The sequence below is a fragment of the Rutilus rutilus genome, assembly GCF_951802725.1.
Source record: "Rutilus rutilus genome assembly, chromosome: 18".
Taxonomy (NCBI): Eukaryota; Metazoa; Chordata; class Actinopteri; order Cypriniformes; family Leuciscidae; genus Rutilus; species Rutilus rutilus.
The window spans coordinates 9,465,631-9,483,943 of NC_140231.1; the positions used below are offsets into that span (position 1 = coordinate 9,465,631).

The 18,313-nt window shown below is 40.1% G+C and overlaps 2 protein-coding genes across 3 annotated transcripts; one reads left to right on the forward strand and one right to left on the reverse strand.

Moving 5' to 3' along the window:
* Positions 1 to 7,979: 7,979 nt before the first annotated feature.
* On the forward strand, positions 7,980 to 17,773 carry LOC311276911 (uncharacterized protein). Of its 2 annotated transcripts, XM_084386922.1 has the most exons (5): positions 7,980 to 8,088; positions 8,461 to 8,580; positions 13,653 to 16,662; positions 16,786 to 16,878; positions 16,976 to 17,773. In XM_084386922.1, the coding sequence occupies exons 2-3, from the start codon at positions 8,523 to 8,525 to the stop codon at positions 14,525 to 14,527; spliced, it is 933 nt and encodes a 310-aa protein (XP_084243048.1). In that variant the 5' UTR covers positions 7,980 to 8,088; positions 8,461 to 8,522; the 3' UTR covers positions 14,528 to 16,662; positions 16,786 to 16,878; positions 16,976 to 17,773. The 2 variants fall into 2 exon arrangements, with proteins under 2 accessions (XP_084243048.1, XP_084243047.1); XM_084386921.1 differs by having other exon boundaries at positions 13,653 to 16,878.
* LOC311276912 (uncharacterized protein) lies at positions 15,569 to 17,771 on the reverse strand (the record flags this gene model as incomplete). Its single annotated transcript, XM_084386923.1, has 2 exons — positions 15,569 to 17,074; positions 17,105 to 17,771. One exon carries the CDS (start codon positions 17,769 to 17,771, stop codon positions 17,262 to 17,264), a length of 510 nt encoding a protein of 169 aa, XP_084243049.1. The 3' UTR covers positions 15,569 to 17,074; positions 17,105 to 17,261.
* Positions 17,774 to 18,313: the final 540 nt, after the last annotated feature.

Here is an 18,313-nt window from a genome sequence, read left to right on the forward strand (position 1 = left end):
GCGAGAGACCTTGCGTGTGTATGTGCCTCTCATGAAGCGCATGTAATATAGAGAGCATCTGATTGTCCTGTTTCGGTAAATCAACCAATCAATTGTCAGTGTGGGCAGGCTTTTATCTCTTCTCCCGAACCGAATTAATCAGTTCAGTGTATCTAGAAACAGGAGCGCCATGGCAGAGGGAGAGTGCCCCAAAAAATGAAAGTATAATATTAATTCATTACATTTATATAGCGCTTTTTCTGAGACCTCAAAGCGCTTTACATAGAAGGGGGGAATCTCCTCAACCACCACCAATGTGCAGTGTCTTCGGGATACCTCACTGAAATGACCTTTTGCAGGTTGGGATGTCTGCAATTAAGGGCAACTTGCCTGCTAACTGTAGCACCACTGCATATTCAACTTGCCATCCATTGACAGGCTTCTTGGTGTTAGCCATGCGACATTCCACAAGATATGCTGGTTTGTTGGTACGATGCTAACCGCATCTTTGTCTGGTCCCCGAGTCCAAGAAACAAGGGCATATCGATACTTAGATTTTTTTTTTTCAACTTCAAACTTGAAAAGTGATGTTACTTATTTTCTATTTAGTGGTACTTTCCGCCAAACCACTTGAACCCAAGAAGAGTGCATCGACTAGTAGTCCCACCTTAGTATGCTGTGATTGGCTATTACTCATTGGTCTAAAACACGTCGGTTTGTCCATGTGTAGCGACTGAGACATATCAGACACAATTATTTACCATATGCACAAACAAATCTTTAAAAACTTTCATCCGAGAGCTGTGGTCCCAACCCCCCAGGCGGGGCGAAAGGGGCCTGGTTGCCATGGCCGCGATCAGATAGGATGTTTTTATGACTCTCAGGAATGCTAACAAGTAACTAACTCTGACACAGATATCAGAACAAACTCTCCTGCTTTCATTTATTGATGAACTGACTAACATGAAATGAACATGCATTCCAGAACATTTTGAGAATGATTTACTGTTGTGTGTTTTGTCTTTTAATAATTCTGTTGATACTATGATCTCTTTGATACTATGTAGTTATTACAGGACCAACTGTCAATGTAACCCCACCTATACCATGTTTGGACTCGATAAATTGGTACTTTGAAGATCGAAATGATTGTGTACATGATATGCCAATAGCTGTGCAACACATTAGTATTACTAAGAATCTTCCTTAGTAGTGTCATTAAACACCAATCCAGCATGCCAGTCCGAAAGAGCACCTTCCCCCCACTGGGCTTCCCCCCACTGGGCCCTGCAGGCCTCTGCAGGCCGAGTCAGCCTGCCTTCCTAAAATACAACCAAGAAGAAAACGGACAACTCTTGCCTTAAGGATGCCGTGTGTTCCAGCATGGCCTCAACAGGCCCAGGGCATGAGGCTTCGAAGCTTCCAGGACATGTGCTCACTCCAGCATCAAGGACAACTTCAGGAGTTCAGAGACGTCATTCAACACGAACGAAGTCCCTCGCAACTTTCACCATGTGCTCTTTGTGTCCTGCCGGCAGAGTGTGGAGGCCACAATCTGCACTCCAGCCATGAGAACAGCGACAATACAAGTTCATCCTATCTTCTTCATCCAACGGAGAAGAAACGATTGCAACTCGCACCATGACTTTTGACACTCAAGGACCCAGCAACGAATTCAATCTTCAACCACTTCAAGAATTGATCATGCAAGTATCTATTTTTATGAGGTGCGCTGAAAATGATAAGCTTATGGTTCTTTTCATATTGAAATAGATCTTGCTCCATAGTTCTATTTCCTGTTTCCGGTTCCACATCACTCACCCCTTTACCTATGCATGTATGTATGGATGTATGAATGTATTTATGTGTGTTAGTTATGTTTATGATTTAGTTAATACAATTTGTGCACAATTATGAATTTGATTTCTGATCCTCTGTTTGCATACAAAGTCTCTTTTACGATTTTGATCTTATTACAGTATGCTCTAATTTCTGTACATGCTAAGGAATAATTATCTTCCAGTGACGATGAAAGATACACTTTTCTTAGAATAAATGAATAATCAAAGAGTTCGATGGAACTGATTAATTGATTGTAATATTAATTAGCTTACCTCAAAGTTCATCTAATTAACTGACCCAAATATTAATAATGAATCATAATTGGTAATTATGGATTATTATTAAAGGGGCATTCCACCCATTTGAACATGTTTTTTTATTTAAAGTGGGTCATATATGTAGTCGAAATGTAAAATAAATTTTGAATTTGGTGCCTTTGTGACCGAGGAAAGACAAAAAATAACTTCAGGACGCATTTGTATGAAAGACAACAACTCCCACAATGCACCACATTGCACAGCTCCGCAAGCCACTCCCACTAATCCAGAAAGCGCATATCTGCCTATAAGAGAAATCACTCTTCCGTCTACAAGGATAGCTACCACCAGAGCTTGAAATTCATTTCACACAAAATGTCTAGTTAGTTGGCGAACTCATTAGTGCATTACTCCTCGTTTGTATTTCTTTCGAAAAGGTGAATTATTGCATGGTAACTGGATGTTTAGTCAGAACATATGCGGTGCGAAACTAGGATAGTTCTCAACACAAACGTCCGTGTCCTCGTCTGATTCAGAGATTTCGTCCAGGAGAAATTGTCATCGTTGAAATTCTTTGCCGCAGACGGACTCTATCTCTGTGTTCGTAGCGGTTCGTAGATGCATAGTGAGATCACCGGTGCCACCAGTCCGCCCTAACTCGAGCCAGTCCGGGCTCCTCGTCCGCGGCAGGCAGGTCTTCTGCCTCGGCTGCTCTTCGCTATAATGCGGCTTGTAAAGGTAGCCAAATACACCTGATTCAAGCATCAGACTTCCGAAATCATCTTCTTCTATATCATATTGAGCACTCTCCTCCGCTATTGTCATAACTTTACATCTGTCTCCACAGCGCCTGTTAGCTTAGCTTCAAACAAGATGGAGGATATTGCTTTCAGTTTCAGAGAGTAAAGTCCCACCCACTGATCTGTAATAGGTCTGTAGCGTGAGCGGGTCCCGCCCCCTGGGAAAGATGAGGAACTAGTGCTTGTAGTCTCAACAGAAATCCCCCCCTCTTACACTTCCTCCTACAATGACGCAAAATGACGATTTTTGCGTCATTGTAGGAGGAAGTGTAAGAGGTAAATAACGGATTTCTCCCGTCTCAGGGGAAAATGAGAGAGTGTTGCACGACCATTCAATAGTATGACTGGGTTTCTAACAATGCAAAGCTTAATGCAAATGGGTGGAGTGTCCCTTTAATATTTCCCCTTTGAGCTAATATCGTTACACATGAGATGCACGAATTCTCTCGCGCACAAGAAGTCTCAAGTTGAAATACTTGCATATGTTCTTGCATATGTTCTGGCACCCTGTCTAGCTTCTCTGTAGCGACTATAAAATGCTTTCTAAGGCATTGGTTAACAGATTGGCTGGAGTGTTGGGTCAGGTTATCCATCTGGACCAGACATACTGTGTCCCTGGTAGATCTATATTCGACAATATTTCTTTAATTCAAGATATTTTTTAAGTCTCTAAATTGTTACATTTAGATTGTGGCTTGATATCTTTGGATCAGGAGAAGGCTTTAGATCGAGTAGAGCTCTCATATTTGTGGAGTGCTTTAACAGCTTTTGGTTTTTGCAGAAACTTTGTAGAAATGATTAGGGTACTCTATTGTGATGTTTAGAGTACACTGAAAATAAATGGTGGCTTATGTGCTCCTTTTCAGGTTCTCAGAGGTATCAGACAAGGTTGTTCCTTGTCTGGAATGTTGTTTTCCATGGCTATTGAGCCATTGCTCCAACAAATAAGAGGTCAATGAACTAGTTTGTTTTAACAGGTTGTAATAATAAGATTTGTTTGTCAGCCTATGCCGATGATATTGTGGGGATGATTAACAGACAAAGTGATGTGCAGATTTTACTTAATTTAATTAAAGAATTTAGACTGTTTTCTTCCGCCAAGATTAATTGGAAAAAAAGTGATGCTTTATTGTTAGGACAATGGACTGATGGTAAACCTTGCCTTCCTGATGGGTTGTGTTGGGTAAATGGGGGTATAAAATATTTAGGAGTTTATCTAGGGGATGACAGTGTATTACAGAAAAATTGGGAGGGGCTGATGGAAAAAGTTAAAGGGCGCTTGGATAAGTAGAAATGGTTGTTACCGAATATGTCCTATAGGGGGTGAACTCTCATAGTCAACAATCTAGTGGCATCTTCACTTTGGCACAGATTGGCATGAGTAGACCCTTCACCACAGTTTTTAGCGGAAGTTCAAGCTGCTCTTGTGAACTTTTTGTGGGACAAACTGCACTGGGTCCCACAGAGTGTTTTATACCTCCCCAAAGATGGTTCGGGTGGGCAAGGTTTGATTCACTTACAAAGTAGAATGGCTGCCTTTTGGTTACAGTTTTTATAAAGATTACTTGATGGTTCTACAGATTTCAGTAGGCGTGCTGCTATTTGCACCATTTTGCGCACTATTGGGGGATTTGGACTGGACAAATTATGTATTTGTATTATGGTGTTTATAATTCGACCAGGTCTGGGCTCTAGCCCTGAGATTGAATGGCCTGTCAATGAAAAACTCTGTGCAGTCAATGATAACTACGCATTTCTTAAACCTCTTCTTGAACTTCTGTGGCATGTTTTTTCCGAAGAACCTCTGCAGATGGCCAGGAGATTAAAAATGGGAGACGCTTTGCAAGGACAGGTATGACTTTGTTGATAACATTTGAAACACATGCAAGAGGACACACCAAACCGGAAACCAAGGTCTAAATGGGCAAGTCCGTGTCGGAGCTTCATCAAAGTTAAAAGAAGTTGATTCTTCTTGGATATAACTGTTCTTTCTGAAATAAGCGGTGCAATTAAGTTCAAAATCCAAATAAACGCAGCAAAAGATGGCAGGTCAAAATAAAATGAAAATAATTTCTGTTTGCGCTTAATTTGACTAGCTGCATCATTCTCTGAGACAATGAAATTTTCTGAAGTGATTTTGACAGCTTGTCTTTGTAAGAGTCTCTTTCTAAATGCAACCTATGTACCTCTTGCTGTAGCATTTCACACATATGACATTGTCCCGCATTGTCTTGGTTGTCCCCTTCTTCTTCCTGGTTGTCGTCAGGAACAATCTCTGGTTCTTGTCCTGGTCCAGCTGCAGAATAAAGCTGTCTCCTTCTCACTGCTCAATGGTACTAACCCTGTTTATCTGCTGCTCTCTTAGCAGATGCGGTTGGATCGGCTAACTCAGGTCCCAGGTGTTGCGAAGGAGCAAAGTCAGGGTGGTCGGGTCAGGGTTCGGACAACCTGCATAATAAACTTAAAGACATAGACCATTTAAGCATGTGCTCTTAAGTAACTATATTTTACCAAATGTTTACAACTTCGATTTTGGACACTGGAGAGTTCAAATTAGGCCTAACAAAGCAAGCTTTACAATGAACACTGCTGTTTGTTAAGCCTGGGCCTAGACCTTAATTGTAGATACTGTCCGCTCTGTAATGTAGGCTACAACATTTCATTTAAATGGAGTAAGGCAGTTCACGTTCATCCTTTAAAAACAGCACAGAACACAGTAGCTTCAGTAAAACAGCAGACTTAGGACAAAAGGGGGCGCTGTTTTTCAGTAAAAGCTTGCAGTCTTTTTTTCAGTTCAAACAAACACTTGACGAAACGGCAGGGGGGCAATCATTCGGAAAACATTGAAGCTTCCCCGGGCGCCGCCATTGATTAGCAGACCATCACCTGCTGTTAGCATTCCATTGACTCCCATTCATTTTGGCGTCACTTTGACAGCGAATAACTTTACATCTGAGGCGTTTAAAGGGTCATGACACCCTAAACCAAAATTTCTGGTATGTGTGAGGTATGTGTGTTGAACACCATTGATGACAATGTTAGCATCTGTTAGATTTAAAAGTAAGGGGAAAATGGTTAAATTTTTGTTTTTATACGCTATTTTCATCTTCCGGGTTTAAAATCTTCATCGTGTCCGAGCATGATAGTACTTTGATGACTCATCGGTGTCTCATAATTATTAATGAGACTGAGTTTTTTATCCAATGAGAAGACACTTTCTCTTAATTATTCATGACACCACGTGGATCTTTCCAATGACAGACATGTCAAACTATGATATCGCGTAGTAGATGAGAGAGGAAATGATGGGACGCAATTGATCCGTGATTGTTTTCGTGGTGCAAAAGTTCCAGTGCAACTTTCCTCGCGATGCTCCCAGGACTAGACTCCGGCCATCAACCATAGACACATCTAAACAATGTGTGTGTAGCAACCACTCAACTGGAGAATGGTGGACTTCGGCCTTGTACACCAATGCAGGTTTCGTCTTGCGAGTGATGCGGTCCCGAGGACTTTTCTATCGCTTCCGATGTGTGTGTGTGTCTAAAATGTAACCCTGGCCGTTTTACTTGCCTTTTGTTAAATAATCACTCGTTATTAAAATTTAGATATTTCGATAATACCTCAATTGTATGGAACGTATGCTTAATTTGTGCAAATTTCTATGTCACTGTCCATCTTTATTATGTGGGTTTAGGGGGCGCGTAGATCTAGGCTATGTACGGAACGTTGTTTGTTTTTTTTAAGCGAATTTTTTTTTTTTTTTTTAATATATGCATTTATAGTGTGTATATAAACAAATATATATTTTAAAATGACATAATTATACATATACATGTGCATTTATATGTTTTAAATACAATTATAAGGTGTCAGTGTGTTTCATTAGACTATAACTTTGCCAGCTATAAACGTTTTACCACTGATTTTTAGTGACAGTCGATATGCATGCCACTGGCGATAACAGTTCCCCCCCTCCATACCACACCCACTCCCCTTCCTTCTTCTCACAGCCACCATGCCCAATTAAGTTGCATTTTTCAAAAAGATTGTGAGCTAGACTTGAGCTGAAAGAGGGGGGTGTCATGACCCTTTAAAGACTCCATTTGTCCATTATTTATTTCTAAAGAAACACGACAACGTATAAAAGGCTCCATACCTTGTATCTTACGTTATGGCCCCGTAGAAGCCGTTTTTGTAAAAATAGGCTAACGATTGCGTCATAACCACGTGACTCACTGCCGCACAGTAGAGAAATAACCGTATGGACAGGAGGAGAAGCTCGCAGGCAATTAGGGGGACGTGGAGGCAAAATGACAAAATAATTAATCAGAATACTTAGCAAAAGTTGCTCCTGCTCCTAGCTCATGGACACCTCCTACTCACACTCTCCGTCTCTGCAAGTTTCGGAAGGGAATGATTCAGATTTCTCTTGGCACAGCTACTAGAAGACAGACGGGTTGCTCACGTCACATCTACGTCGTCAAGCTCAGTTTGAGTCTGCGCAGTACGCTCAGCCATCAGGAAGTGAGTGCTTCTAATTGACTTCACTTTTCTCTGTTGAATCCAATTCGCTGTGTCCATTTATTTTACTGTCTATGCGAAACGGTAATCAACATTTAGTTTGCTTGCACTACATTAAAAAAGACTGCAAACTTTCAGTGTGTTACAGCTCCTACTTTTGCCCTTACATTTACACATTTAACTTGACCTTGTACTGTGTCAATTGGAAAGCATATCGATGGAGCCAAGTATCTTGGTGCCTATTGCTTACAAACATTCTGAAATGCAGTATTATAGGTGATTTTGTTTTGGAACCTTCAGAATTTTTTGACTTTCCTTAGTCACTTTTTATCTGATTCCAACAAATCATACATCAAATTTGCTCATTGTGACTCATTTTGCCATTTTAATTTAAATCAATACTTTATTCCAAATCAAACCTGTTTGGGGATAGAAATTGTGTTTATAATATCAACCAACAAGATAACAGAGAGTAGGAAATCGTGTTTTTTGTTTTGTTTTTAGTTTTTTAATGAGGGTTAAAAAGTTGAATATGGTTTCCGCCAGTAGAAGGCGCTCATGCAACCGAAGCAATGACACACATCCAAATCTAGAAGAAGAAGAGAAGTGAGCGAGGGAAGAGAACATAAACATGTGAAATGAAACACAGGCTTTCGTTCTGCTCTAAATCTGCTGTTATTCAGACTGTGAGTACGTTCATTTAATCCTTTATTGGGGAGAAATCGAAATCCAAACGACTAAACGATTCAGTTAATTTAGTGAATCACCCACAAACGAATCAAAATGAACCGACTGATGTTTTGCATTAACGCTCGTGAAACGTAAACAACTCGTTATACTGACTGTTTTTTCACATAAAAATTTGATTACAAAAATATTATGAGTTGTGTTTACATTTTATGTAATAAAAAAACCTGATTCACAGTTTTTAATGCATGTAAATCATATCTAATGTAAGAGCAACATAAAAATCAGCTTTAGGCGTTGAATTGATTGAAACATAATGAGAGTTCTTCATGAGAGTTTAAATGCTGGGGAATATTCCCATCTTCCCACAGGACAAGAAGAAGCAAGCAGGAGGAATTACTCCAGCAGAAACTACTGACATCCTATTGTGAAGATGGAGTTTGTGGAAGAACCCTGCAGAATAAAAGATGAAGATACAGAGGAACAAATAGGTTGGTGTTTTTCTTCATTTTCTTTAATGACTGATTGGTAACATTAAAATGAAAACTCACATATTCTCCTGAGACCCAGGCATAGACCTGTAAAGAGCACATTCAGGGCATTTCAGAGATATAGTTTCATTATTACAACCCCTTCTCCTTGGTCTTTAAAATGATTGGCATTGACTGAATAATCAAATTTAGCACTCTTATTTTTTTTTTGACTTTAATTGTTTGTTGTAAATAAACATCTCAGGAAAACGTTATGGGGTTTCAAATCAGAATATTGACTCTGTTAGGAAACAGGCTATCGATTAGAAGATGGCTATCGATTAGCTATCTGTAGAAGAAACCAGGACTTACAGCATGTTTATCAGGCATTTTGGGGAGACACAAGTCAGTTGGGAAGGAATTTTTTTATCAATATTCCAATGAAATATTATATATTTTTATGAAATTGTTGCCAAGTTAATACTCTCATTATTAAACTTCTTTTTTTCATGACATGTTGCCAAAAGAACACATCAATATGCTAATTAAATCCATTGAATAGAATGGGACTACCCATTTATTGCAATTTTACACACATTGGCCCTCATTTATCATTCTTGCGTAGAAACGGGCGTATATATTGGTGTAAGATTATGCTTACACTCCTCTCATCGCCTGATTTATGAAGCTGTGCGTACCTTTGAAATCCAGGTGTACGCAATACCTGCCCTTGATAAATGCCGCGGCTGAAAACGATCGTCATTAGAATAACACGCCCCTAAATATTCAAGTCTCCGCTTCCCCCACGCCCTCATTTTACGCCATGGACACACGGAACACGGCAAAGAAGAGAAACTTCTTTGAGAAAGAGAAAGCGAAACCAGGGAAGTGGAAAGAAACAAAATTGATTTCTAGATTTTTATTATTAATGACGCTTATTGTTATTTAGAAGAAGAATGTCGTTATTATTATTATTTGTATTGTTATTATTATTATTATTTAAAAGAAGAAGAATGTCTTTATTTTGTCAGTCTGAATAATTTTTTTGGTCATTGAAAGCCTTTCATTACTAAACCCAGTCCATGCACACCTGCCGGGCCTAACCCTGGCCTAACCATCGTTTGAAAGAATAGTACAACGGCGAGCGCGTCGAGTATAAACGCCTTGTCCGTTTGGGGAGGTGCGCGCGCAGTCTGCGGAGACTCGCGCTGCGGAAGCCAGGCGAAAGTATAAACAAGGCTTGAAACGTCAGGTAAAGCGCACAGGCTCGCAACTGAAGGAATACATATGCCTACAAGTCAAATGCTTTGGTAAAGTCACACAAATTAAACATTGAAGTCCATGTCGCACAAAAATAAACACTGAAGTTTATAATTACTATGTTTTTTTTTTTTTTTACAGTGGGTCATAATATATCATATCTTTTAGTTTGTCAGTGCGTTTTGTATTGTTAGGAATTGTTTTTCTGCGCATTCCCGCACTCAAAACGTGCGTACACCACCTCCTGAGCTGGCGTAGGATTTGAGCGTGCCGTACGCCAACGTCCATATTGATAAATCTCAAAGTCACCGTGGTTTTGGGTGTACGCCAGGTGTACGCTGGAAATTTGGTGTACGCACTTTTGATAAATGAGGGCCATTGTGCATAAAGTAAAATGGTATGTAAAATCATTCTATTATATTTTTCATAACATAGTCGAGAATCTCCATTATACAGAGTTTGGTTAAAAATAGCCCTAAACCTAAAAATTAATTGGTAAATAAAAAAATAAAAAAACATGACATGTCTAATCATGCCATTTTATTTTCTTAATAACTGAGTCCTGGTGTCCTCTACAGATGACATAGCATAAAATATGAACAAAATATCCTTTTTCAAAAAAGTTTTCATTTGTTTCTTATGCTCCAAACAATATAATTGTTACGACCGCTAGGGGTCAGCCGTAACAGGAAAAGAGAGAGTCTCTCTATAAGAGAGATGCCAAATAATAAGAGTTTTATTATTTTTAACAAGAGTTTAGTATCAAGGGCAGACAATGCCAAAATAACAAACAAAACAATCTTTGTTTTAACCTCTACATTTCCTAAAACAAAAATAAAGAAAACAAAATACAATTTAAACTTGCCTACCTCCCTAAATCAAAAACAGTGTGAAAAGATATATACTAAATAAAATGGTGTCAAACCCCCTACATCCCTTAATTTGGCAAAATTGTATATCAGAATATTTACACAAGATATATATATACACAGGTTCGTAGAAAACAATCCAAAATCAGAATCCAAATCGTAGTCGATCAGGCATGGGTCAAGTTAACAAGTCAAAATTACAATCGCACTCTCAATCTCAAATCTCTAGACTAGACAAAACGACGATGATATGAAGCAATAGCGAAGAGGTACACAATCACACATGGTGGCACGATAATGGCAGAGGTTGAGTGTAGGGCTGTCACAAACGATTATTTCAGTAAAAGAGTAATCGATCGGTTATTTTGACGATTAATCGATAGCCAATAGACCTTAAAATGATTTTAAAATACATATATACAAAGTTCAGGTGGAGCATGTTCAGATAATTAAGCAAATTACTAAACCCTCCGAAACACAGCACACCAAATACGCATAATCTTTACTCTAATTTTATGTAAGTGTGAACTTGTGAAACACAAAAAAAGTTCTGGTTCTTAGGAGGATATAACAATACATCTAGGGATCGACCGATATGTTTTTTTTAGTGCCGATGCCGATACCGATTTTTTTTCATCAGCCTTAGCCGATGACCGATACGGGCTGCCGATTTTCTTAGGCCGATATTTGGAGCCGATACTGCTTTTGCTCACTCAATTTACATCATAAAAATGACACAATGATGATAACAAATGGTACAAGTCTCAATTTAAAAAAGGACTTAAAAACTTAAACAAACAATATTTGACAAATATTAAAAACATGTGAGGTAGAACAAGTAAAAAAAAAAAAGTTCATTGCTGAAAATACTGAAAATAAATATTTAAGCATAATTCAAATTCTGAAAATAAATATTTAAATTCCCTGTAAAGGCAATTCTACAAAAAAATTCTAAACACATTATAAGTGCTAGAAATGTATTGCTAAAACATGTTACAAAGACTGAGAACTGTGAAGTACTAAATTGTGGAGTTAGACCGTTTAACAGTTTTTCACCCTTGCTGTGAGCTGGATTTTTTGGGCGGGGCTAAAACGGGGGCTCGATGACGCACTGCGACCCCCTGAGCTTGATTGGGCCCCTACTTGATGACGCACGGAGTCACTAAGCCTATCGCTCAATCGCGAGTTACTATCAGACAGCCTACAGTTTGCTAGCTACTATGCCCACGGCTCTGGCTATGCCTTCGTCATGTAAATGCGTATTCCCTGGATGCAATCACTTAGAAAACAGATCGGTGTCCTTAATTAAATTTCCGAAAAATGATCATATCAAGAAGAGGTGGATTTATCTTGTGAAGAGCTAAAGTTACCTTGATGGAGAGCTGATGATCACCACCACACCCGCCTCTGTAGAGATCAGGATAGTTTACTTTCGTTGGAGACAACTGGAATTCACTGATAATCCGCTGTTACTGGTGAATGGGGCCGAACCGACTATCTCCCGCTGTCCGCTTCGGCCTTCATCCTCCCGTCGCGCCGACATGCACGAGCTGTGCGCGAGTCATATTTCCCGCGAGTGGGCGTGGTTTCAGCGCAGCCAGCGGACACGCCCCCAGCGTTTGAGAGCTGAGACTACTGCTCATTTTTTATAAATAAATAAATATAAAAATAATATTAATAAAGCATAATAAAGTGCAAACTGTACTATACTTAATTTTAAAAGTAACCAACTATTTACAACCTAGTCCATTTTATACAAAACAAAAACGATTTTAAACCAAATAGATTCTCAGTTTATTATGAATTAGGGACTGTTCACATATCGCATCTAAAAACGTGTGGAAAGCACGGCCGCGCCGCTTTCTCCTTTCTACCCTTTCTACAAGCGCTTGCTCTCCCGTGGCGTCTGTCATTGCTATGCAATCATGAACTGCGATCTCCATGATGACGAGGAAGTAAGGATTAATTTATTTCTAGCCCTTTACGACTACATATATTTATGGAGATGAGAAATAAAAACCTGCCCTGTCCAGCTATGATCCGCTGTTCGGCCGAGCTTTCGATGTTGTCATGGAAAGGTCAGTTGTTTTTGTCACATGACCTGCTGCGTGCGCTTGCGGCATTCTGAAAAGTTTAGCAGATGTTTTCATCTCACCACGGCAAAGGAGCGCCTGGACAAAGAAGCGCCTGGACAAACGAGCTGGACAAACGAGCGCGCTGCATCGCATGCGTTTTCGCAACCGCGTCACTTCTTTTATGAGCACACGTCCAAACCTCAGCCAGGTGGTCGCTGAATAAAACTCCCACAAATATCACGGAATCACGTCGGCATTATTTAATCCTATGACCAGTGTTCGTAACAGCTGCCGTATGCATATGGATAGCCTCAAACTTAGCTATTTGCAGCTCCCTAAATACAATGACAAGCAGTTTTATAGATGAGGCATTAGGCATTCGCGTTTTCCATTTGGACCCACAAACTTGCTTAGCTATAGTTGCACGCACATAATGAGCAAAGTGTTTCCACTTTCAAAGTGTATGGCAATATTTCAGCTAAGTCAAACAGTTAAAAGATGCCTTGAAAGTTTAAAACTTTAAAGTTTAGTTTAAAGTTTACCGTTGTCTTGAAGAGGCTTCCAGCACTCTGCTAGTGTGGGAGGGGCAGTGCATGGGCTGCACGTGAACTGCAGCATCTCCAGCAACACAGAGCTGCCTGCAGACGCCTGTCTGTAAATAATGCCGGGAAAAAACTATCGGCGAACGCAGCAGCCGCGTATCGGCCGATGCCGATACACGTAAAACCCGCAAATATCGGCCCGATTTATCGGCCGACCGATATATCGGTCGATCACTAAATACATCTAAAACTAGATACTAGTAGACTAAATTAAGAATTAACTTTATTTCTTTGTTTCTCATTTGTCCTCCTTAAATTGAATTTTGGGAATTTAATGTTGATTTCAGACCTGTTGGATGTGAATGAAGACAAACACCAGCATTTCACAAATGAAGATCGAAAATGTACATATAAAAATGAAGACCAACAACATCTGTTTCAAAAACCTTATCATTTAAAAAATGAAGATGGAAATGCAGTCGTTTCAAAGACTGAAGATAAATTCACACAAAAACAAGCTGGGAAATCTGGACTCGAAGGATTTTTCACCTGCTCTGAGTGTGGAATGTTTTACGTGCATAACACAGACCTTAAGAAACACATGAAATCTCACACTGGAGAAAAACTGTTCACATGCATTCAGTGTGGAAAGACTTTCTTACATAAATCAGACCTTAACAGACACATGAGAATTCACACTGGAGAAAGACCGTTCACATGTTCTCAGTGTGCAAAAAGTTTCAGTTGCAAAAGAGTTCTCAAAAATCATCTGCGCTCTCACTCTGGAGTGAGATCATTCAGCTGTGATCAGTGTGATAAAACATTTGTTGTGGAATCAATCTTAAGGAGACACCTTAAAATTCATGCTGCTGTGAAACCTCACGTTTGTTCTTTTTGTGGAAAGAGTTTTTCACTACTGAAGTATTTAAAAGTGCATGAGCGTATTCATACTGGTGTGAGACCTTATGTGTGCTTTGAATGTGGGAAGAGCTTTGCTACAACAACACATTTAAAATTACACCAGAGAATTCATACTGGAGAGAGGCCATACAAGTGCTCAAACTGTGGAAAGAGTTTCGCTCGGTCAGGAGACATGAAAGATCATGAGAGAGTTCATACTGGAGAGAAGCCGTACCAGTGTACTTCGTGTGGGAAGAGATTCACTCGATCATCTCATCAACGGACTCATGAGAAAAAGCATTGCCCAAAGTTGTCTAAGTGAGCCCAAAGTTGCCCATTGCCTAAAGTTGTTTAATTTCTTTCCTTTTGCTTTTCTGTTTTATCTTGGGATGCCCATCCCGAGTTAACTAAAGAGTATGTCAGCTCCAGTTTGGAACCAAACTCTTATGAAGACTTCAGATGCCCCAATACCTGTGAAGATATTACGCCAGCTCTGAATCAACATGCACCAATGCTAAATATTTCTATATATCCCAATCATTTGTTAACAAACATGTATTTATTAGTTAAATGAGCTCATTGTTTCTGCCTTAAATTAATACATTGTTAGCTAGCTGTGTGATTTGTATGTACATTTCTAAAATGCATAACTTGGACACAGTCACCTCTGAGAACACATCACTCTAAATTGTAATATAGACATGCATTTTCAGTAAAGCTGTTTTGAAATGATATGTATTGTGAAAAGCCAACTACAAATAAATGTGTAAAGTTCACATTCACACACATGATTTACAAATATTTCACTTACAAATGATTTGACATTCAGATTGTTTCAACAGTGATGCAATCTAAGAGGGTAATTTACCAAAAATAAGTTTAAATCTGGTGACAGTTTGGTCAAGCATTGCCCTTTTCTTTTTAGAACCGCTGTAATATGAATATTACCGTTATTGCAGTGTGTAATATAGCTGTCTGTGAACGTAAACTATCTTTAAAGTTGTGAAGATAAAAGTGCACAATAAATAAAGTTATTGTCTCTCAAAAATAAAGAATCGAGACTGAAAACAAGCTGTCAGAAATTCGAATGCCACTTTGTTACAGCTACACGTCACTGGGTAACTCATTTGCATAATACCTGCATATGGTCTTCATTGGCTGCCCGATAACAACATCTACTTTGACCCACCCTCAAATGCTGTAGCTGGTTGTGTTGTGTACGTGTTGAGAAGATGCTGTCTGCGTTCGAAACCGCATACTTCCCAACTGTATAGTAGGGAAAAAGCAGTAGGCGAGAGAATAAGTATGTATGAATCCTTAGTATTCATAAAAGAGTAGGCAAGAATTACATTTTACATTTACATTTATTCATTTAGCTGACGCTTTTATCCAAAGCGACTTACAATTGCTATATATGTCAGAGGTCGCACGCCTCTGGAGCAACTAGGGGTTAAGTGTCTTGCTCAGGGACACATTGGTGTCTCACAGTGGATTCGAACCCGGGTCTCTCACACCAAAGGCATGTGTCTTATCCATTGTGCCACAACCACCCTGGGTGACGTGAGAATTCTCGCGAGATTTGGATGTGCGTATATTATAGTGTGTTCGAATATGCCTACTTACCTACTATATAGTAGGAGAAAACAGTACGTGAAAGGAGTAGTGTGTCCGAAACATCAGGATTCATAAAAGGATATGGGCTACTGCTTCTACCCTGATTCTGAAGCACCCATCGATGGATACTTGTCTCTCCCACGGGGCCATGGGAGAGGATACGTCGTAACCAAACATCGCAGAGATCAGCGTGTTTTCAAATGAGAATAAACAAAAATGTGAGTTCCTTTTGTTAAAATCGTATCTGTTTAACTACTGTAGAGTAAACTGTTGAATTGTTGGTGTAAAGACAGTAGACAGTATAATATAGTTGTGATTTTGCTGTAAAAACACGTTTTATTATGTATAGCTAACAGGGGAGTTCCAGTAAGCACACATACATCTCCAAAGTGGATTTACATAAACCATATACATCTTAAAGACTTAAAAAGCGTATTTTAAACGTGTATTTACATCTGACCGGAAAATATTCTATAAGTATTGCAGATGAGCACATCACAACATGAAATAGACATCTGAGTGATGAATGTGTGCTATTATGTAAGAGAATTCACTGTTCTCAACACTGCTTACATTAGATAAATGAGCTGTAAGGTAAATAAGCAAATCTATAAAGTAACTAAACATAAGTTATCTATTGTATGTGTCCATTAGTACTGTTGATAAATTGAGGAACATTTATGTTGGATAAAAAGTGCTAACACATCAGCAACATCCTCAACGTGTAAATGTAGTATTGAGCTCATAAATCACAGAGGTAACGTGAATCTTGTCTGGATGTTACACGTGTTTATCCAGTAGAAAGTGACTCATGAAGCTGAATCCTGCCATCAAAGGCTTTGAGTGAGTATACTACAGAAATTAATAACAAAATCTATTAAGTTGTAGTTTATTTTAAATATTGTAATTTCAAACAGAGATATTACAGCACTTTTCTGATTCTTGATTTATGTGCATTTGCTGCAGAGCTTTTGTGGTGGAGCAGGACCTGCAAGGAAAGATGACGGTGGCATTTGTGGGGGAAAAAAGGGTATTTTAGGGATCTTACTGAAATAAAAAGTAAGATAATTTTGTTACTTCTAATACACAAATCAAATGACATTGTGCTGTTAAAATGACTGCTTTTGTATTATGTTTGTATCATGCATTTTTGTAGGATCTGAAGTATCTGCAGACTGATGTGAGCACTGAGGATGGAGAGCCCAGAGCTGAATCCTGGAAATGGTGCCATGGATGAGACCCTCCATCACTCCACCTGCCCTTATGAGACCCTCCATCACTCCACCTGTCCTCATGAGACCCTCCATCACTCCACCTGTCCTCATGAGACCCTCCATCACTCCACCTGTCCTCATGAGACCCCTCCATCTCTCTACCTGTCCTCATGAGACCCTCCATCACTCCACCTGCCCTTATGAGACCCTCCATCACTCCACCTGCCCTTATGAGACCTCCATCACTCCATCTGTCCTCATGAGACCCTCCATCACTCCACCTGCCCTCATGAGACCCTCCATTACTCCTCCTGTCCTCATGAGACCCTCCATCACTCCTCCTGTCCTCATGAGACCCTCCATCACTCCACCTGCCCTTATGAGACCCTCCATCACTCCTCCTGTTCTCATTAGACCCTCCATCACTCCATCTGTCCTTATGAGACCCTCCATCACTCCACCTGTCCTTATGAGACCCTCCATCTCTCCACCTGCCCTTATGAGACCCTCCATCACTCCACCTGCCCTTATGAGACCCTCCATCACTCCACCTGCCCTCATGAGACCTCCATCACTCCATCTGTCCTCATGAGACCCTCCATCACTCCACCTGCCCTCATGAGACCCTCCATCACTCCTCCTGTTCTCATGAGACCCTCCATCACTCCACCTGCCCTTATGAGACCCTCCATCACTCCACCTGTCCTTATGAGACCCTCCATCTCTCCACCTGCCCATATGAGACCCTCCATCACTCCACCTGTCCTTATGAGACCCTCCATCTCTCCACCTGCCTCAGATTGTGAAGCACAGCGCAGGACGCAACAAGCTCAGGCACAATGGCACGGCTCACCTCTGGCCGTGATGAAAATAGAGCACCAGTGTGTTGTCAGCATGTCAAAGGCTCGCTTTTCTATGCTTGGCTCACGGGAGTGTTTGCTGTTGAGATGAGCCTCACAGGGTTCAGTACAGGCTCTCTGTATGAGGTGATGAGGCAGATGGTGCATTCAGGCAAAGATAGCCTCGATGTCCCTTCCCCATCCATGATCAGATTCCAGTCTGACTGCAGCAATGAGGGGCATATGATGGACAGCAGAGACAGGTGAAGGTGGGCACGGTGTTCAGCTGATTCATCAGAATAAAGCCACAGAATGAGAACAGCTGTGTTGAGATGGCAGTAGGATGTGGGGTTCACCTCCTGTAAATACATGATTGTTAGAACAATAATTTTAAATAAAGCTTTGTTTCATGTGTTGTCGAGTATGTGCATTTGTTTATTT

Excerpts from the sequence above, each read along its gene's own strand:
- LOC311276911 (XM_084386921.1), top strand. The coding sequence starts at position 8,523 with ATGGAGTTTGTGGAAGAACCCTGCAGAATAAAAGATGAAGATACAGAG. Across the intron at positions 8,581-13,652 it reads AGATACAGAGGAACAAATAG|ACCTGTTGGATGTGAATGAA; the intron begins GTTGGTGTTTTT and ends TGTTGATTTCAG.